Source organism: Staurois parvus, unplaced genomic scaffold (genome assembly GCF_062004578.1).
Source record: "Staurois parvus isolate SC_StPar_1 unplaced genomic scaffold, SC_StPar_1.0 ptg003855l, whole genome shotgun sequence".
NCBI classification, from domain to species: Eukaryota; Metazoa; Chordata; class Amphibia; order Anura; family Ranidae; genus Staurois; species Staurois parvus.
The window spans coordinates 72,501-95,389 of NW_028321650.1; the positions used below are offsets into that span (position 1 = coordinate 72,501).

At 50.6% G+C, this 22,889-nt stretch overlaps 1 protein-coding gene across 5 annotated transcripts; it reads left to right on the forward strand.

Moving 5' to 3' along the window:
* The first annotated feature begins 9,445 nt into the window (after window positions 1-9,445).
* On the forward strand, window positions 9,446-21,823 carry LOC149427341 (gap junction beta-1 protein-like). 5 transcript variants are annotated; one of them, XM_089668110.1, is made up of 2 exons: window positions 9,446-9,562; window positions 20,637-21,823. In XM_089668110.1, the coding sequence occupies exon 2, from the start codon at window positions 20,647-20,649 to the stop codon at window positions 21,436-21,438; it is 792 nt and encodes a 263-aa protein (XP_089524236.1). In that variant the 5' UTR covers window positions 9,446-9,562; window positions 20,637-20,646; the 3' UTR covers window positions 21,439-21,823. The 5 variants fall into 5 exon arrangements, with proteins under 5 accessions (XP_089524236.1, XP_089524238.1, XP_089524237.1 ...); XM_089668112.1 differs by lacking the exon at window positions 9,446-9,562 and adding an exon at window positions 9,779-9,921; XM_089668111.1 differs by lacking the exon at window positions 9,446-9,562 and adding an exon at window positions 9,938-10,080.
* Window positions 21,824-22,889: the final 1,066 nt, after the last annotated feature.

Here is a 22,889-nt window from a genome sequence, read left to right on the forward strand (position 1 = left end):
CATGTGTGGTAAGTGGGGAAGAGGGTGAAGTCCAGGATTCCGATAGACTGTTAATATGTGCTAAACCCCCCCACCCCCCTCCCCTCCAATCATCCACCTCACCCTTCTATTGTCCAATCTAATCCTGCAAACAGACAGACAGATAAGAACATTGATTGGACCCTGAGAAGATTTTATTATACACTCTGCACATACCATCCCCCCCATCCCGACTCCGGGGGCACACCCAGACCCCAAAAATGCTCCATAGTAGATGTGACCCCCAATCACTACAACCTCATAAAAGCCTTACAGGGTGTATGGGGATGTACGGGATGTAGGGGATGTACGAGGATGTACAGGGATGTACGGGGTTTACGGGATGTACGGGGATGTACAGGGTTTACGGGATGTACGGGGTGTACGGGATGTAGGGGATGTACGAGGATGTACGGGGATGTACGGGGTTTACGGGATGTACGGGGATGTACAGGGTTTACGGGATGTACGGGGTGTACGGGATGTAGGGGATGTACGGGGGTGTACGGGATGTACGGGGGTGTACGGGGTGTACGGGGTGTATGGGATGTACGGGATGTACGGGGGTGTACGGGGATGTACGGGGTGTATGGGATGTACGGGATGTACGGGGTGTACGGGATGTATTGGATGTACAGGGTGTATGGGATGTACGGGGTGTATGGGATGTACGGGGTGTACAGGATGTACGGGGTGTATGGGATGTACGGGGTGTACAGGATGTATGGGGTGTACGTTATTTCGGGGTGTAGGGGATGTACGGGATGTACGGGGTGTAGGGGATGTATGGGGGTGTACGGGATGTATGGGGTGTACGGGATGTATGGAGGTGCACGGGGTGTACGGGATGTACGGGGGTGTACGGGATGTATGGGGTGTACGGGATGTAGGGGATGTATGGAGGTGTATGGGATGTATGGGGTGTAGGGGATGTACGGGGTGTAGGGGATGTACGGGATGTAGGGGATGTACGGGGTGAAGGGGATGTACGGGGTGTAGGGGATGTAGGGGATGTACGGGGATGTATTGGATGTACGGGGGTGTACGAGGTGTGCGGGGTGTAGGGGATGTATGGGGTGTAGGGGATGTACGGGATTACGAGGTGTTCAGGGTGTAGGGGATGTATGGGATGTACGGGGTGTAGGGGATGTATGGGGTGTAGGGGATGTACAGGATATGGGGTGTTCAGGGTGTAGGGGATGTACGGGGTGTAGGGGATGTATGGGGTGTACGGGATTATGGGGTGTTCAGGGTGTAGGGGATGTACGGGGTGTAGGGGATGTATGGGGTGTTTGGGATTATGGGGTGTTCAGGGTGTACAGGATGTACGGGATGTATGGGGTGTATAGGGTGTTCGGAATGTACAAAATGTATGGGGTGTAGGGGATGTACGGAATGTATGGGGGTGTACAGAATGTATGGGGGTGTAGGGGATGTACAGGATATATGGGGTGTAGGGGATGTATGGGGTGTAGGGGATGTACGGGATGTATGGGGTGTAGGGGATGTACGGGATGTATGGGGGTATATGGAATGTATGGGGGTGTAGGGGATTACGGGGTGTATGGGATGTATGGGGTGTACGGGATGTAGGGGATGTATGGAGGTGTACGGGATGTAGGGGATGTATGGGGTGTAGGGGGTGTACGGGGTGTAGGGGATGTACGGGATGTAGGGGATGTAGGGGATGTACGGGGGTGTACGGGGATGTATGGGATGTACAGGGGTGTACGAGGTGTGTGGGGTGTAGGGGATGTACGGGGTGTAGGGGATGTACGGGATTATGAGGTGTTCAGGGTGTAGGGGATGTATGGGATGTACGGGGTGTAGGGGATGTATGGGGTGTAGGGGATGTACAGGATTATGGGGTGTTCAGGGTGTAGGGGATGTACGGGGTGTAGGGGATATATGGGGTGTACGGGATTACGGGGTGTTCAGGGTGTAGGGGATGTACGGGGTGTAGGGGATTATGGGGTGTTCAGGGTGTACAGGATGTACGGGATGTATGGGGTGTTCGGAATGTACGGGATGTATGGGGTGTAGGGGATGTACGGTATTACAGGGTGTTCAGGGTGTAGGGGATGTATGGGGTGTACGGGATTACGGGGTGTTCAGGGTGTAGGGGATGTATGGGATGTACGGGGTGTAGGGGATGTACGGGATGCATGGGGGTGTATGGAATGTATGGGGGTGTAGGGGATTACGGGGTGTAGGGGATGTACAGGATGTATGGGGGTGTACGGGATGTATGGGGGTGTAGGGGATGTACGGGATGTATGGGGGTGTACGGAATGTATGGGGGTGTAGGGGATTACAGGGTGTATGGGATGTATGGGGTGTACGGGATGTAGGGGATGTATGGGGTGTAGGGGATGTACGGGGTGTACGGGATGTACGGGGTGTAGGGGATGTACGGGGTGTAGGGGATGTACGGGGGTGTACGGGGATGTATGGGATGTACGGGGTTGTACGAGGTGTGTGGGGTGTAGGGGATGTACGGGGTGTAGGGGATGTACGGGATTATGAGGTGTTCAGGGTGTAGGGGATGTATGGGATGTACGGGGTGTAGGGGATGTATGGGGTGTAGGGGATGTACAGGATTATGGGGTGTTCAGGGTGTAGGGGATGTATGGGGTGTACGGGATTACGGGGTGTTCAGGGTGTAGGGGATGTACGGGGTGTAGGGGATTATGGGGTGTTCAGGGTGTACAGGATGTACGGGATGTATGGGGTGTATAGGGTGTTCGGAATGTACGGGATGTATGGGGTGTAGGGGATGTACGGTATTACAGGGTGTTCAGGGTGTAGGGGATGTATGGGGTGTACGGGATTACGGGGTGTTCAGGGTGTAGGGGATGTACGGGATGTACGGGATGTAGGGGATGTACGGGATGTATGGGGTGTAGGGGATGTACGGGATGTATGGGGGTGTACGGAATGTATGGGGGTGTAGGGGATTACGGGGTGTAGGGGATGTACGGGATGTATGGGGGTGTACGGAATGTATGGGGGTGTAGGGGATTACGGGGTGTAGGGGATGTACAGGATGTATGGGGGTGTAGGGGATGTACAGGGTGTAGGGGATGTACGGTATTACAGGGTGTTCAGGGTGTAGGGGATGTATGGGGTGTACGGGATTACGGGGTGTTCAGGGTGTAGGGGATGTACGGGGTGTAGGGGATGTACGGGATGTATGGGGTGTAGGGGATGTACGGGATGTATGGGGGTGTACGGAATGTATGGGGGTGTAGGGGATTACGGGGTGTAGGGGATGTATGGGGGTGTAGGGGATTACGGGGTGTAGGGGATGTACAGGATGTATGGGGGTGTAGGGGATGTACGGGGTGTAGGGGATGTACAGGGTGTAGGGGATGTACGGTATTACAGGGTGTTCAGGGTGTAGGGGATGTATGGGGTGTATGGGATTACGGGGTGTTCAGGGTCTAGGGGATGTACGGGATGTATGGGGGTGTAGGGGATTAAGGGGTATAGGGGATGTACGGGATGTATGGGGGTGTAGGGGATTATGGGGTGTAGGGGATGTACAGGATGTATGGGGGTGTAGGGGATTATGGGGTGTAGGGGATGTACAGGATGTATGGGGGTGTAGGCGATGTACGAGGTGTAGGGAATGTACGGTATTACAGGGTGTTCAGGGTGTAGGGGATGTACGGGGTGTAGGGGATGTACGGGATGTATGGGGGTGTACGGAATGTATGGGGGGTGTAGGGGATTATGGGGTGTAGGGGATGTACGGGATGTATGGGGGTGTAGGGGATGTACGGGGTGTAGGGGATTATGGGATGTATGGGGGTGTAGGGGATGTACGGGGTGTAGGGGATTATGGGATGTATGGGGGTGTAGGGGATTACGGGGTGTAGGGGATTTACAGGATGTATGGGGGTGTAGGGGATGTACGGGGTGTAGGGGATTTACAGAATGTATGGGGGATGTATGGGGTGTAGGGGATGTACGGGGTGTAGGGGATGTACGGGGTGTACGGGGTGTAGGGGATTTACAGGATGTATGGGGGATGTATGGGGTGTAGGGGATGTACGGGGTGTAGGGGATGTACGGGATGTATGGGGGATGTATGGGGTGTAGAGGATTACGGGGTGTACAGGGTGCAGTCATAACCTGCATATGGGTGTAACATATTATGAAAGGTGAACTTCTCCTTTAAGTACTGTAAATTGGGAGGCGGGGCCTCCATGGATTGGACTTGTTTATCCAGCACATCCCACAGATGCTCGATTGGATTGAGATCTGGGGAATTTGGTGGCCAAGTCAACACCTCAAACTGATTGTGTTCATGAGACCAGGTCACCTTCCTCCATGGCTCCGTGGTCCAGTTCTGATCTCACGTGCCCATTGTAAGCGGTTCTGGCTGAGGACACGGGTCAGCATGGACACCCTGACCGCTCTGCAGCTACACCGCCCCATACACAGCCAACTGCCAGCAACTTCAGGGACAACATGTTCACTTCCTGCCTCATATATCCCGCCCACTTCCAGGTGTCCTAATATACCCCGCCCACTTCCAGGTGTCCTAATATATCCCGCCCACTTCCAGGTGTCCTAATATATCCCGCCCACTTCCAGGTGTCCTAATATATCCCGCCTACTTCCAAGTGTCCTAATATATCCCGCCTACTTCCAGGTGTCCTAATATATCCCGCCCACTTCCAGGTGTCCTAATATACCCCGCCCACTTCCAAGTGTCCTAATATATCCCGCCCACTTCCAAGTGTCATTGCAACCAGACCATCCATGGTATTCCCTTCACCTGTCAGTGGTCATAATGTTATGGCTGATCGATGTATATAGAGGGGGAGGGGCCTGTGTGTATATATATATATGTACTATATTGGGGGATACCGCTAGAAGATGGAAATCACTGTAGTAGATACTGTTACTACATCCCTACTACACAGCTACTACACTTTTACTACACTGCTACTATATCCCCACTTTTCTGCTACTGCATCGCTACTACACCGCTACTACACCCCCACTACACCCCCACTACACCGCTACTACACCCCCACTACACCCCCACTACACCGCTACTACACCCCCACTATACCGCTACTACACCCCCACTACACCGCTACTACACCCCCACTACACCCCTACTACACTGCTACTATACCCCCACTACACCCCCACTACACCGCTACTACACCCCCACTACACCCCCACTACACCACTACTACACCCCCACTACACCGCTACTACACCCCCACTACACCCCTACTACACTGCTACTATACCCCCACTACACCCCCACTACACCCCCACTACACCCCCACTACACCGCTACTACACCCCCACTACACCGCTACTACACCCCCACTACACCCCCACTACACCCCTACTACACTGCTACTATACCCCCACTTTTCTGCTACTGCATCGGTACTACACCATACTACACCGCTACTACACCCCCACTACACCGCTACTACACCCCCACTACACCGCTACTACACCCCCACTACACCCCTACAACACTGCTACTATACCCCCACTACACCGCTACTACAGCCCCACTGCACTGCTACTACACCCCTACTACACCGCTACTATACCCCCACTACACCTGTACTACACCGCTACTACAGCCCCACTGCACTGCTACTACACCCCTACTACACGCCTACTACATCACTACTACATCTTCACTGCACTGCTACTATACCTCCACTACACTGCTATTACACCGCTACTAAACCCCCACTACACCCCTACTACAGCCCCACTACACTGCTACTACACCACTACTACACCTCTACTACACCCCTACTACACTTCCACTACACCTCTACTACAGCCTCAATACCCTGCTACTACACCACTACTACACTGCTACTACACTTTTACTATACTGCTACTATACCTCCACTTCTCTGCTACTACACCGCTACTACACCATACTACACCCCTACTACACCGCTACTATACCCCCACTACACCCCTACTACACCGCTACTACAGCTCCACTGCACTGCTACTACACCCCTACTACACGCCTACTACATCACTACTACATCTTCACTACACTGCTACTATACCTCCATTACACTGCTACTACACTGCTACTAAACCCCCACTACACCCCTACTACAGCCCCACTACACTGCTACTACACCACTACTACACCGCTACTACACCTCTACTACAGCCCCACTACACTGCTACTACACCACTACTACACCGCTACTACAGCCCCACTACACCGTAAACTACACCATACTACACCCCTACTACACCATACTACACCCCCACTACACTGCTACTACACCCCCACTACACTGCTACTACACCCCTACTACACCCCCACTGCACCCCTACTACACCCCTACTACACCTCTACTACACCATACTACACCGCTACTACACCATAAAACACCCCTACTACAACATACTACACCCCCTCTACACTTCTACTACACCCCTACTACACCATACTACACCCCCACTATACCGCTACTACAGCCCCACTACACTGCTACTTCACCCCTACTATACCATACTACACCCCCACTACACCATAGTACACCCCTACTACACTGCTACTACACCATAATACATCCCCACTACACCATACTACACCCCCTCTACACTGCTACTACACCCCTACTACACCATACTACACTCCCACTACACCCCTACTACACCATACTACACCATATTACACCCCCTCTACCCCCCACTAAACCATTCTACACCCCCACTAAACCATACTACACCCCTACTACACCATACTACACCCCTACTACACCATACTACACCCCCTCTACACTGCTACTACACCCCTACTACACCATACTACACTGCTACTACACCCCCACTACACTGCTACTACACACCTAGTACACCATACTATACCCCCACTACACCCCTACTACACCATTCTACACCCCTACTACTCTTCTACTACACCCCCACTACACCCCCATTACACTGTTACTACACCCCTACTACACCATACTACCCCCCTACTACACTGCTACTACACCCCCATTACACTGTTACTACACCCCTACTACACCCTACTACACCATACTACCCCCCTACTACACCGCTACTACACCCCTACTACACCATACTACCCCCCTACTACACCGCTACTACACCCCTACTACACCATACTACCCCCCTACTACACCCCCACTACACCATACTACCCCCCTACTACACCCCCACTACACTGCTACTACACCATACTACACCCCCACTACACTGCTACTACACCATACTACACCCTTACATCATACTACACCCCCACTACACCCCTACTACACCATACTACCCCCCTACTACACCGCTACTACAAGGCTACTCCAATGATTTGTACTAGCTCCTAGATGCCATGCTGAGTGTCTGCTCTGCTGCATTGTGAACACCGGGGGCCGGCCGCTCGGACATGGGCGAATGAATGACTTTTTCTGAGTGAATGCAAAGCATTTTCTGATTGGATGAGGGGGGGGGATGCATTTTCTGATTGGATGAGGGGGGGGGGTCAGGATGCATTTTTTGCCTGCGCTCCAACTGCCTAGACCCCCCAAATCCCGGCTCTCCTAGGGGAGGGGCATCGTTCACACTACTGCAGCGCAGAATAAGTCCAGCAAGCTGCATTTTTCTGCCAGAAACGCACAGAAATGCCGGTAAATGCGCCTCCACGCAGCACAGAGCACTAGAACGCCCAGAGGAGACGGAAGCCTGGGTCCAGAGCCTGCGCATGCGTGTCCAAATGCTGCTCATGTGTGCGTCACTGCGGTGAATGCGCAGTTTCTGGTGTGAATGGGCCTGGCTGAGATCTCTGTGTATCGGGAGCGAGCGCAGAACCGTGCGTTTCCCAACCTGCGCAGGAATGCGTTGCTCTTCAGTTGATGCGTTGGGATGCCATTAACTCTTCACGGTGCCCATGAGCAGCGGTGAAATCATGCGTTTTCATGCACACCAAGTCGCATGGTACTCATGTTTTCATGCACACCAAGTCTCTTTGGTGCACGTGTTTTCATACACGCCAAGTCACATGGTGCACGCATTTTCATACACACTGAGTTGCATAGTGCACGCGTTTTCATACATGCCAAGCTGCAAGGTGCACGCGTTTTCATGCACGCCAAGTCGCATGGTGCACACGTTTTCATGCACGCCAAGTCGCATGGTGCACACGTTTTCATGCACGCCAAGTCGCATAGTGCACGCGTTTTCATACACACCAAGCTGCAAGGTGCACACGTTTTCATGCACGCCAAGTCGCATGGTGCACACGTTTTCATGCACGCCAAGTCGCATGGTGCACACGTTTTCATACACGCCAAGTCGCATAGTGCACGCGTTTTCATACACGCCAAGTCGCATGGTACCCACGTTTTCATGCGCGCCAAGTCGCATGGTGCACGCATTTTCATACACGCCAAGTCGCATGGTGCACGCATTTTCATACACGCTGAGTTGCATAGTGCACGCGTTTTCATACACGCCAAGCTGCAAGGTGCACACGTTTTCATGCACGTCAAGTCGCATGGTGCACACGTTTTCATACACGCCAAGTCGCATAGTGCACGCGTTTTCATGCATGTCAAGCTGCAAGGTGCACACGTTTTCATGCACGCCAAGTCGCATGGTGCACACATTTTCATACATGCCAAGTCACATAGTGCAAGCGTTTTCATGCACGCCAAGTTGCATGGTGCACTTGTTTTCATACATGCTGAGTCGCACGGTGCACGTGTTTTCATACACACCAAGTAGCACGGTACACACGTTTTCATGCACACCAAGTAGCACGCTGAACACGTTTTCATGCACGCCGAGTCGCACGGTGCACGTGTTTTCATACACACCAAGCAGCACGGTACACACGTTTTCATGCACGCCGAGTTGCACGGTGCACGTGTTTTCATACACGCCAAGTAGCACGGTACACGCGTTTTCATGCACGCCGAGTCGCACGGTGCTACAGCGTCATGCAGTTTGGTGCTGGTGACATTTTTTTGGAAAGGATCGGGGACTTCTTTGCCTGCGTTCCTCACAGGTAGGGCAGCCCATTGAAACGTCCTCCATGCAGCCGGCAGATCTGAGCCTGGCCCTGACATGGTGAGCACGGATCTATGGTGGGTTCTGTTGGAATAATTCGATGTCGGCTCCTCGATATTTCTCGGGTTCTCCTCCAGGTCTATGCGCCTTTATATTGGGAATTGAGCCGCCATCATCAGCAATCCCAGCCTGGCACTGCCCATACTCCTGATGTCAGAGAATGCTGGAGATCTAATCTCCGGGGAAGGTGGACATCCGCCATGGGTTGTCTCGTATGGATCGGTGACACACAAGTCACGCCTGTTTTCCTCACTGAGTACACAGGGATCAGATAACCCGATGCCCCCCCATGATTGGATTAATTATCAGCCAAGGGTATAAAGGTCCCGGGATAAATGCAGAGTCAGGACCAGAGGAAGCAAACTTTGTAGAGCTGCCTTCAGGTGCCCCTGTGAGCCCCGGACTTCAGGACCACCCAAGCTCCACAATTCAGGTAAGATTGGTGGACCTCCTCAACTTCTCTGGATTTTCTGGGGAGGGATCATGGCTGCCAAAGCTGCACGGCATGTGATGTGTATTGAATTGTTCGGATGAATTTGTTACGCCAACCAGTGTCACGGGCACTTGGCACCGATGCCAAATCCTTCGCCCAACATCCGCTCCGGGAGCTAAAGCCAAGTCACTGTCCCACCCGTCCTATGGAAGGAAAAGGGGGGACTGACCACCCGGGGGACATAGCACTGAGCCAGCAAACACAAGGATGGATGGAGGGAGCTCATTAGAATATGTCCCATCAGGGGAAAAAGACGCATTGTGACTGTCCGGTGGGCGGAAGTCTGAGCAGAGTGAATGGTACGTGTTACCGAGAACGAGAAAGAAGGCATTGTGTGCAGTCAGAGCAGAAAGACAGTGTGACAGAGAGAGAGAGCGGAGAAAATGTGACCGCCAGGAAGGGACAGCTAGAGACACAGACATCCAAGTGTGGCTGAGCAAAAGAATGACTGTCTGTAGGTGAGAGACCATAAAATAATTGTCCGGGAAGAGGAATGTGAGAGATTGTCCAGGAAATCTCAAGGAAAAGTGGTCAGAGGGGAGACGTCATCTGGAGGTAGCTGAAAGCTTCTGAGATACCTACTAAGGAGGAGGAGGTGACCAGAGGAACCATAAGGACCAGGTACTGGGACATCAACATCTCATGAGCATGTGTTAGGGTCTGTACCCCCATCCCTGCCATTCCTACCTCAAAAGTCCCCAGAATCTTTCCAGGTACTGGGGCATCAATATCTCATGAGCATGTGTTAGGGTCTGTACCCCCATCCCTGCCATACCTACCTCTAGAGTCCCTGGAATCTTTCCAGGTACTGGGGCATCAACATCTCATGAGCATGTGTTAGGGTCTGTACCCCCATCCCTACCTCTAAAGTCCCCGGAATCTTTCCAGGTGCTTGGACATCAACATCCCATGAGCATGTGTTAGGGTCTGTACCCCCATCCCTACCTCTAAAGTCCCCGGAATCTTTCCAGGTGCTGGGGCATCAACATCTCATGAGCATGTGTTAGGGTCTGTACCCCCATCCCTACCTCTGAAGTCCCCAGAATCTTTCAAGGTACTGGGACATCAGCATCTCATGAGCATGTGTTAGGGTCTGTACCCCCATCCCTACCTCTAGAGTCCCCGGAATCTTTCCAGGTACTGGGACATCAACATCTCATGAGCATGTGTTAGAGTCTGTACCCCCATCCCTGCCATACCTACCTCTAAAGTCCCCAGAATCTTTCCAGGTATTGGAGTTTCAACAAATCATGAGCATGGGATTCATGAACTTTGTTTCCCTCTTGGGGGCTGTACCCCCATCCTCACCATTCTTACTTCTAAAGTCCCCAAAAACTTCATTTTAGGTATTATTTGGCCATCAACAGATCATGAGCATAGGATTTATGGACATTGTCTCCATCTCAGGGTCTATACCTCCATCCCCACCATATATGGTGCTATGTTCCATAGCCACATATATGGACCTGTAAAGTCCCCTACAACTTCTTTCCAGGTATTGGGGCTTCAACAGATCATGAACATGGGATTCCTGGACAGTACCCTCCCCTCTCGGGGTTTGTAACCCCATCCCCACCATACATAGGGTTATGTTTCCATGGTCATATATGGACCACTGAATTCCCCTACAACTTCTTTCCAGGTATAGGGGCCTCAACAGATCATGAACATGGGATTCATGGACAGTGCCCCCCATCTTGGGGACATTACCCCCATCCCCACCATAGATAGGGTTATGTTTCCATGGTCATATATGGACCACTGAAGCCCCCTACATCTTCATTCCAGGTCTAGGGGCATCAACAGATCATGAACATAAGATTCATGGACCGTGCCCCCCACCTTGGGGTCTGTACCCTCTCATATATGGACCTCTAAAGTCATCTACATCTTCTTTCCAGGTCAAGGGGCATCAACAGATCATGAACATGGGATTCATAGACAGTGCCCCCCCCATCTCGGGGTCTGTACCCTCATATATGGACCTCTAAAGTCCTCTACATCTTCTTTCCAGGTATAGAGGCCTCAAGAGATCATGGGATTCATAGACAGTGCCCCCCCATCTCGGGGTCTATACCCTCATATATGGACCTCTAAAGTCCTCTACATCTTCTTTCCAGGTCTAGGGGCATCAATGGATCATGAACATGGGATTCATGGACAGTGCCCCCCACCTCGGGGTCTGTACCCTCATATATGGACCTCTAAAGTCCTCTACATCTTCTTTCCAGGTCTAGGGGCATCAACGGATCATGGGATTCATAGACAGTGCCCCCCCATCTCGGGGTCTGTACCCTTATATATGGACCTCTAAAGTCCTCTACATCTTCTTTCCAGGTCTAGGGGCATCAACGGATCATGAACATGGGATTCATAGACAGTGCCCCCCATATCGGGGTCTGTACCCTCATATATGGACCTCTAAAGTCCTCTACATCTTCTTTCCAGGTCTAGGGGCATCAACGGATCATGAGATTCATGGACAGTGCCCCCCCATCTTGGGGTCTGTACCCTCATATATGGACCTCTAAAGTCCTCTACATCTTCTTTCCAGGTCTAGGGGCATCAACGGATCATGAGATTCATGGACAGTGCCCCCCCATCTCGGGGTCTGTACCCTCATATATGGACCTCTAAAGTCCTCTACATCTTCTTTCCAGGTCTAGGGGCATCAACGGATCATGAGACTCATGGACCGTGCCCAACCATCTCGGGGTCTGTACCCTCATATATGGACCTCTAAAGTCCTCTACATCTTCTTTCCAGGTCTAGGGGCATCAACGGATCATGAACATGGGATTCATGGACAGTGCCCCCCACCTCGGGGTCTGTACCCTCATATATGGACCTCTAAAGTCCCCAGGTATTGGGGCAGACAGAGCCACGTGTCAATGATGGGGAAGGATAGTCTTGCGAGGTCGGTTCCGACTCTACAAACGTTAGGCTGGTGTTAATATTTTGTGTTCATATTGTTTACAATATCTGATTTTCTATCTTTCCTACAGTAGATATAACCATAGCCGGGTGCTCACAATTGCCATGGTTACTAAAATCCTTCTTTTCCGCTTTTTACAACCTTACATCTCAGAGCTGCGGATCTCCTGCAGCCTTTTTCCAGCCACTTCATGTCTCCATACACTCCAGTGATGGCTGCATGGCATTCCTCAGGGCGGGTCTCCTGATGGTGACACCAGAAGACCGTGTTTGTGCCACTTACAGTCATCAATAGGGGAGCATGTGACTGGGTGACAACACAGGAGCACAATTTGGAGACAGAGACAGAGCGTTGTCACCCTACAACAGGAAGTGCCTGAACAAGGACCTCGGTGGCTGGATTATTTTAATAAAAGCTGTGACTGGACTGGCGTCACATGAGATTGCATGGACTGGCTTTCCATTGAGGTCCACATGGTTGAGTCAACGCCTTCCCATTCAGTTGGTGACATTTTACACAATTCACACCAAACCTGAGAGTCTTCATTCTTGTGGTTGTGGGGTGGGGGGGGGAGGGGGATGCGTGGGGAGGGGAAGGTCAATAAATAAACATTTTTCAAGTGAAAATGCTTAAACCGACGTAGAATGCGTTGGGATGTCGGGCAGGTTCCGGGGGGTCGGGGCAGTGCGGGGACATTTCGGAGTCACAATGATGGTGAATTCTGCTCCCCGTCTATGGAATGTGATCGGGGGACGAGGAGGCTGCACATCAAATATTCCTTAGTATGGCCAAAAGTTGTGGGACTGGAAGGAGACAAGGCGGCAGTCATCACTACGCCAGGAAGGTAGGTCGTCAGCTGAACCAACCGTCATCAGACCGATATTAGTCCACATGATCGGTCCCAGCAGAAGCTGCCCATACACTATACCACTTCCCTGTTCAATCTCCTGTAGATTTACCTTCCACTACGTAGAGCAAGAACCCGCCTGATTGGACACAAACTGAAATTGTTGACGTTTCACCTCGTCTTGTATGGTTTTCGGTTACTCTGAAGGAAGATTGTACCAGAAAATTGTATGATGTATGGCCAGCTTAGATTTCTGTCTGAAATAGAAAAATGGAAACATTGTATCAGAGTGAACAGAGACATTACAGGGGTTCCTTCTACTTGTTGGATATTGTTTGATGGGTGGTTAGGAGGGACTGTGTCTTTTTAGGACCAAATCCCTCTTTTATTACTAAATCACTCTGGCCCTGTCCTCCGTTGTCCCCCTGTCCTCCTCAGTTGTCCCCCTGTCCTCCTCAGTTGTCCATCTTTCTTTCTCCGTTGTCCCCATCTTCCTCAGTTGTCCCCCTGTCCTCCTCTGTTCTCCCCCTGTCCTCCTTAATTGTCCCTCTTTCCTCCTTGATTATCCCTCTTTCTTTCTCAGTTGTCCCCCAGCCCTCCTCAGTTGTCTATCTTTCTTTCTCCGTTGTCCCCATCTTCCTCAGTTGTCCCTCTGTTCTCCTCATTTGTCCCTCTTTCTTTCTCAGTTCTCCCCCTGTCCTCCTCAGTTGTCCCTCTTTCCTCCTCAGTTGTCCCCCCTGTCCTCCTCAGTTGTCCCTCTTTCCTCCTCAGTTTCCCCCCCTGTCCTCCTCAGTTGTCCCTGAGTCCTCCTCAGTTGTCCCCTTGTTCTCCTCAGTTGTCCCCCTGTTCTCCTCAATTGTCCCTCTTTCCTCCTCAGTTGTCTCCTTGTTCTCCTCAGTTGTCCCCCTGTCCTCGCAGTTGTCCCTCTTTCCTTCTCAGCTGTCCCCCCTGTTCTCCTCAGTTGTCCCTGAGTTCTCCTCAGTTGTACTCTTGTTCTCCTCAGTTTCCCCCCTGTCCTCCTCAATTGTCCCTATTTCCTCCTCAGTTTTCCCCCTGTCCTCGGTTGTCCCTCTTTCCTTCTCAGTTGTCCTCCTGTCCTCCTAAGTTGTCACCCTGTCCTTCTAGATTGTCCATCTGTCCTCCTGGGTCCACTTCAGTTGTCCCTCTTTCCTCCTCACTTGTCCCTCTTTCCCTCTCAGTTGTCCCTCTTTCCTTCTCACTTGTCCCTCTTTCCCTCTCAGTTGTCCCTCTTTCCTTCTCAGTTGTCCCCCTGTCCTCCTCAGTTGTCCCCCTGTCCTCCTAAGTTTTACCACTCTTCTTCTAGATTGTTCATCTGTCCTCCTGGGTCCTCTTCAGTTGTCCCCCTGTCCTCCTCAGTTGTCCCTCTTTCCTCCTCAGTTGTCCCCCGGTACTCTTAAGTTGTACCCAGGGGCGGAATGACAACTCATGGGGCCCCTGGGCAATAGGGGATCATGGGGCCCCCGTGTCCCAAACTCAAAAAAGCCTATGAAAAAGGTACCAGGGGCATCTCATGGAGCCTCCTACTGACCCCAGGCCCTCGGGCAGTGCCCGAGTTTCCAAATGGTCAGTCCGCCCCTGGTTGTACCCCTTTCCTTCTTGATTGTCCATCTGTCCTCCTGGGTCCTCTTCAGTTGTCCCGCTTTCCCCCTCAGGTGTCCCTCTGTTTTCCTTAGTTGTCCCCTGTCTTTCTAGGATGTCCTCAGTTGTCACTCTGTCCCCCCTGGTGGTCCCCGTCCTCCTCAGTTGTCCCTCTGTCCCCCCTGGTGGTCCCCGTCCTCAGTTGTCCCTCTGTCCCCCCTGGTGGTCCCTGTCCTCCTCAGTTGTCCCTCTGTCCCCCCTGGTGGTCCCTCTGTCCCCCCCAGTTGTCCCTCTGTCCCCCTTGGTGGTCCCTGTCCTCAGTTGTCCCTCTGTCCCCCTTGGTGGTCCCCGTCCTCCTCAGTTGTCCCTCTGTCCCTCTTGGTAGTCCCCATCCTCAGTTGTCCCTCTGTCCCCCTTGGTGGTCTCCGTCCTCCTCAGTTGTCCCTCTGTCCCCCTTGGTGGTCCCCGTCCTCAGTTGTCCCTCTGTCCCCCCTGGTGGTCCCCCTGTCCTCCTCAGTTGTCCCTCTGCCCCCCCCCCCCCCCCCTCCCAGTTGTCCCTTTTTTTGCTCATGAACTGTGTAACTGTGGGCGTGGCAGGGGGTGTGTCCTGTACCGACACACTTTGCGATTCAAAGGCGCCCCGCTCTTGTCTGGGGACGTCGGGAGGTTGGTGACCTCCTGCGGATTCCTCGCAGACAGAAACGTTTATTTTCCATCGATATATTCTCCATCGTTGGATAAAAAAAACGTTATTTCATCTCAATTCGCCGACATCCAACCGAACGACGCTTCTCGTCCCGACTAATGACGTCACAATGTAGCTGGCGATACCCATGGATGATAGAGAAATGAATGCGCTACAGTATATGGCGGTGAGATCCCGCGACTGTGAGACCCGCCCATAATGAGTACGAGTCGCGGGATTCGGGGGACATTCATTCTTCTGCTAATGGAAAATCGCAGTTCTAGATAGAGATCTCTATTGTATTCTCCATTCAAGGGGGGGGGGGGACGAGGGGGGGAGGGGTTGTGTATTTAGATCAATTTATTGTATTTATTGCATTCTTAGTTTTTTTTTTTGGGGGGGGGGAGGGTATTGGTTATTTTTTACCGTCACTTTAAATGTTTAATTTTCATTTTTTTTACTTTTGTATCATTTTGTTGTCTTTTGTTTCTTTTGGTTTACAATACATTTACTGTAGAATGACTTGTTTACTTCAGAGATACAATAAAAGTCAATGAAAAGGAAGACACGGGTTAGTTAGCTGGTTAGTTAGCTGGTTGGTTAGCTGGTTGGTTAGCTGGTTGGTTAGTTTTCCCATGCTGAGTGGTGCGCGCGGTGCAGGTACATACCCAGGACAGCAGTGCAGTGGATGGGATACGGACAGCTGGCCACACGGTTACTAATCCCCCCCCCCCATAGGATAACATGGGATTCTTATGATCGAGAGAACAGAATTTTAAAGGGTCACTCCACCCAAAACTGGTTTTACTGATGGTGACTACCAGGGGCGGACTGACCATTTGGAAACTCGGGCACTGCCCGAGGGCCCGGGGTCAGTAGGGGACCCCATGAGATGCCCCTGGTACCTTTTTCATAGGCTTTTTTTGAGTTTGGGCAAGGACACAGGGGCCCCATGATCCCCTATTGCCCGGGGGCCCCATGAGTTGTCGGTCCGCCCCAGGTGACTACAGTGAACCATGTCTACGTAATGTTTGCTTTACTAGCTACTTGTGGTCCCCCTATAAAAGGAAGTGTCTGAGCAAGGACCTCCGTGGCAGGACCACCAGGGATTATTTTAATCATTGCAGATGTAGAAATGTTGAAAATGAAACATGGATCTCCTGCGGCCTCTTTGCAGCCACTTCCTGTCTCTATACACTCCAGTGACGGCTGCATGGCATTTATCAGTGCGATTTCCTGATGGTGACACCAGAGGACCATGTCTGTGTCATGTGTGTTGACATGGCTGCTTGTAGTCTTCATTGGAAGCCCATGTGACAGGGTGACAACGCAGGAGGACAGCTGGGAGACAGAGAAAGAAGGTTGTCACCTTATAAAAGGAAGTGACCTCCATGGCAATCTCCATTGAAAGCCCATGTGATGGGGTGACAACACAGGAGGACAGATGGGAGACAGGGACAGAAGGTTGTCACCCTATAAAAGTTTAGGTGTCAGTATTATATATGGGGTCGGTTTAGGTGTCGGGTATTATATATGGGGTCAGTTTAGGTGTCGGGTATTATATATATGGGGTCAGTTTAGGTGTCGGGTATTATATATGGGGTCAGTTTTTGTTCAGGGATTATATATGGGGTCAGTTTAGGTGTCGGGGATTATATATGAGGACAGTTTAGGTGTCGGGTATTATATTTGGGGTCAGTTTAGGCGTCGGGTATTATATATGGGGTCAGTTTAGGTGTCGGGTATTATATATGAGGACAGTTTAGGTGTCGGGTATTATATATGGGGTCGGTTTAGGCGTCTGGTATTATATATGGGGTCGGTTTAGGTGTCTGGTATTATATATATGAGGTCAGTTTAGGCGTCGGGTATTATATATGGGGTCAGTTTAGGTGTCGGGTATTATATATATGGGGTCAGTTTAGGCGTCTGGTATTATATATGGGGTCGGTTTAGGTGTCAGGTATTATATATGGGGTCGGTTTAGGTGTCGGGGATTATATATGGGGTCAGTTTAGGGGTCAGTATTATATATGGGGTCGGTTTAGGCGTCTGGTATTATATATGGGGTCAGTTTAGGTGTCGGGGATTATATATGGGGTCAGTTTAGGTGTCGGGTATTATATATGGGGTCAGTTTAGGCGTCTGGTATTATATATGAGGTCGGTTTAGGCGTCTGGTATTATATATGGGTCAGTTTAGGCGTCTGGTATTATATATGGGGTCGGTTTAGGCGTCTGGTATTATATATGGGTCAGTTTAGGTGTCGGGTATTATATATGGGGTCGGTTTAGGCGTCTGGTATTATATATATGGGGTCAGTTTAGGTGTCGGGTATTATATATGGGGTCGGTTTAGGCGTCTGGTATTATATATGGGGTCAGTTTAGGTGTCGGGTATTATATATGGGGTCAGTTTAGGCGTCTGGTATTATATATGAGGTCGGTTTAGGCGTCTGGTATTATATATGGGTCAGTTTAGGCGTCTGGTATTATATATGGGGTCAGTTTAGGCGTCTGGTATTATATATGGGTCAGTTTAGGTGTCGGGTATTATATATGGGGTCGGTTTAGGTGTCGGGTATTATATATGGGGTCGGTTTAGGTGTCGGGTATTATATATGGGGTCGGTTTAGGCGTCTGGTATTATATATGAGGTCAGTTTAGGTGTCGGGTATTATATATGGGGTCGGTTTAGGTGTCGGGGATTATATATGGGGTCAGTTTAGGCATCAGTATTATATATGGGGTCAGTTTAGGCGTCTGGTATTATATATGGGGTCAGTTTAGGTGTCGGGTATTATATATGGGGTCGGTTTAGGTGTCGGGTATTATATATGGGGTCAGTTTAGGTGTCGGGTATTATATATGGGGTCGGTTTAGGCGTCTGGTATTATATATGAGGTCAGTTTAGGTGTCGGGTATTATATATGGGGTCAGTTTAGGTGTCGGGTATTATATATGGGGTCGGTTTAGGTGTCGGGGATTATATATGGGGTCAGTTTAGGCATCAGTATTATATATGGGGTCAGTTTAGGCGTCTGGTATTATATATGGGGTCAGTTTAGGTGTCGGGTATTATATATGGGGTCGGTTTAGGTGTCGGGTATTATATATGGGGTCAGTTTAGGTGTCGGGTATTATATATGGGGTCGGTTTAGGCGTCTGGTATTATATATGAGGTCAGTTTAGGTGTCGGGTATTATATATGGGGTCGGTTTAGGTGTCGGGGATTATATATGGGGTCAGTTTAGGCGTCAGTATTATATATGGGGTCGGTTTAGGCGTCTGGTATTATATATGAGGTCAGTTTAGGCGTCTGGTATTATATATGGGGTCAGTTTAGGCGTCTGGTATTATATATGAGGTCGGTTTAGGCATCTGGTATTATATATATGGGGTCAGTTTAGGCGTCTGGTATTATATATGGGGTCAGTTTAGGCGTCTGGTATTATATATGGGGTCGGTTTAGGCGTCTGGTATTATATATGAGGTCAGTTTAGGTGTCGGGTATTATATATGGGGTCAGTTTAGGCGTCTGGTATTATATATGGGGTCGGTTTAGGCGTCTGGTATTATATATATGGGGTCAGTTTAGGCGTCTGGTATTATATATGGGTCAGTTTAGGTGTCGGGTATTATATATGAGGTCAGTTTAGGCGTCTGGTATTATATATGGGGTCGGTTTAGGCATCTGGTATTATATATATGGGGTCAGTTTAGGCGTCTGGTATTATATATGGGGTCGGTTTAGGTGTTGGGTATTATATATGGGGTCAGTTTAGGCGTCGGGGAATATATATGGGGTCGGTTTAGGTGTTGGGTATTATATATGGGGTCGGTTTAGGCGTCGGGGATTATATATGGGGTCAGTTTAGGCGTCGGGGATTATATATGGGGTCGGTTTAGGTGTCTGGTATTATATATGGGGTCGGTTTAGGTGTCGGGTATTATATATGGGGTCGGTTTAGGCGTCGGGGATTATATATGGGGTCGGTTTAGGTGTCGGGTATTATATATGGGTCAGTTTAGGTGTCGGGTATTATATATGGGGTCAGTTTAGGTGTCGGGGATTATATATGGGGTCAGTTTAGGCGTCGGGTATTATATATGGGGTCAGTTTAGGTGTCGGGTATTATATATGGGGTCAGTTTAGGTGTCGGGTATTATATATGGGGTCAGTTTAGGCGTCGGGGATTATATATGGGGTCAGTTTAGGTGTCGGGGATTATATATGGGGTCAGTTTAGGTGTCGGGTATTATATATGGGTCGGTTTATGTGTCGGGTATTATATATGGGGTCGGTTTAGGTGTCGGGTATTATATATGGGGTCAGTTTAGGTGTCGGGTATTATATATGGGTCGGTTTATGTGTCGGGTATTATATATGGGGTCAGTTTAGGTGTCGGGTATTATATATGGGTCGGTTTATGTGTCGGGTATTATATATGGGGTCGGTTTAGGTGTCGGGGATTATATATGGGGTCAGTTTAGGTGTCGGGGATTATATATGGGGTCAGTTTAGGTGTCAGGGATTATATATGGGGTCAGTTTAGGTGTCGGGGATTATATATGGGGTCAGTTTAGGTGTCGGGGATTATATATGGGGTCGGTTTAGGTGTCGGGTATTATATATGGGGTCGGTTTAGGTGTCGGGGATTATATATGGGGTCGGTTTAGGTGTCGGGGATTATATATGGGGTCAGTTTAGGCGTCGGGTATTATATATGGGGTCAGTTTAGGCGTCTGGTATTATATATGGGTCAGTTTAGGCGTCGGGTATTATATATGGGGTCAGTTTAGGCGTCGGGTATTATATATGGGGTCAGTTTAGGTGTCGGGGATTATATATGGGGTCAGTTTAGGTGTCGGGTATTATATATGGGGTCAGTTTAGGTGTCGGAGATTATATATGGAGACGTGACTTTTTTCTGTTTCGTTCCACACAGCTGATCCAGGATGAATTGGGCCGGATTTTACTCCATTCTGAGCGGTGTGAACCGCCATTCGACGGGCATCGGCCGCATATGGCTCTCGGTGGTCTTCATCTTCCGTATCATGGTGCTGGTGGTGGCCGCAGAGAGTGTATGGGGGGACGAGAAGTCCGCCTTCACCTGCAACACCCAACAGCCCGGATGTAACAGCGTCTGCTACGACCATTTCTTCCCCATCTCCCACATTCGTCTGTGGGCCCTGCAGCTCATCATCGTCTCCACGCCGGCCCTCCTCGTGGCCATGCACGTGGCTCACCTACAGCACCAGGAGAAGAAACTCTTACGAGTCACTGGCCACGACGACCCGAAGGAGCTGGCGGAGGTGAAAAAGCAGAAGATCCGTATCTCCGGCACCCTGTGGTGGACCTACACGTTGAGCGTGATCTTCAGGATCATCTTCGAGGTGGCCTTCATGTACCTCTTCTACCACATCTACCCCGGGTACGCCATGATACGGCTGGTCAAGTGCGGGGAATACCCTTGCCCCAACACCGTGGACTGCTTCGTGTCTCGTCCCACAGAGAAGACCATCTTTACTATCTTCATGCTGGCCACCTCTGGGATCTGCATCATCCTGAACGTGTCTGAGCTCTTCTTCCTCATCGGGAAGGCTTGCACCCGTAGGCGGCTCCGACACGAAGACTCGTACCGAGGCCACGAGAGCCGGCAGAACGAGATGAACACGCTGCTCACCGTAGACAGTATCAAAAAGGCCTCAGCAGGCCAAGAGAAAGGAGAGCATTGTGCCACATCCTAGAGACCTTCCCCCCCCTATGACCACCGATACGTGGGACTGTGGCCATTCCAGGAGATGGACTGGAGTTATGGGCTTCATGAGGGCCCTCAATAGGGACAAGAACATTTACGGCAATATTTGCACATGAGGCGGCGACACGTCCTACTTGTCAGGATGACAATGGCGAGCGGCGAGGGTTTCCTCGCGCTCCGGCGCCCCTTTATGTCGCGCTCACCCGTTGCCGGCGGTCCACCATTCACAGGTGCTTCATGCAGTATTTTTTGGGTAACACTGGAGGGGGAGGGGCTCCATTTTTTTCTGCAGGGATTTGGGGTGGATTTTTACTGTTATAATGTTTTAATATTGATGTGATTTGAAATTTAAAAATTAAATAATTAAAACCGCCTGTCCGGATTTTGGGTGCATTTTCTCAAAAAACATCTCGTAAAGCGGAATTCCGGGTGGATACGAACGCAACAACCCAGGTATGAGGTCACTGAAAATCCCTCAACGTGGCACGGATGAGACCTGGTGTCAGCCCCCTCAATCCCCTGTACAGCAGAGCTCAGACTGGGAAGGGGGAGGACTGGGAGCCAATCAGGTGTGTGTTGACAATGGACGCTGACAGGAGGAGAGAGCAGAGCGAGCAGAGGGATGGCCTGCTGCTCCTTCACTGGGGTGGGGAGAGGACACCACTGTATTTCTTAGCTGTGTCATCCACCTGGCAGAGCTGTGTAAAGCGCAGGACTGGATGGACAGAAATACAAAGCAGGTAAAACATCCGTTATATATGAAGTTTATATGAATGTTTAGCTGTTTGGTCAGCTTTAGGCCTTTGTGTGTTCAGTTACTAAACCTGCCCCCCCCCCATACCCTGACCATACATATATATCCTGTATACCTTCTATCTGAGGGTCCTGCGGCCCCCCTGTCATGTTACAGGTTCTTCCTTTGTTCCCGCACTAATCGCCCACATAATGACATAGCTGCTGTGATGACACTCCCCCGGGGGGGGGGGACAAAGCGTTGTCACCGTATAACAGGAAGTGCCTGAACCAGGACCTCCATGGCGGGATCACTGAGGTGACAACATATGAGGACCATATGGAGACAGGGACAGAGCGTTGTCACCCTATAACAGGAAGTGCCTGAACCAGGACCTCCATGGCGGGATCACTGAGGTGAGAACATATGAGGACCATCGGGAGACAGGGACAGAGCGCTGTCACCCTATAACAGGAAGTGCTTGAACCAGGACTTTCATGGCGGGATCAGTGAGGTGACAACATATGAGGACCATCGGGAGACAGGGACAGAGCGTTGTCACCCTATAACAGGAAGTGCCTGAACCAGGACCTCCATGGCGGGATCACCGGGGATTAGTATAAAGTAAGATGAAGATTTAAAGGGATTAAACATGAAAATAATGACTTTTATTGATAACATATGATTGAAAGGTTTTGGAGGTTGGG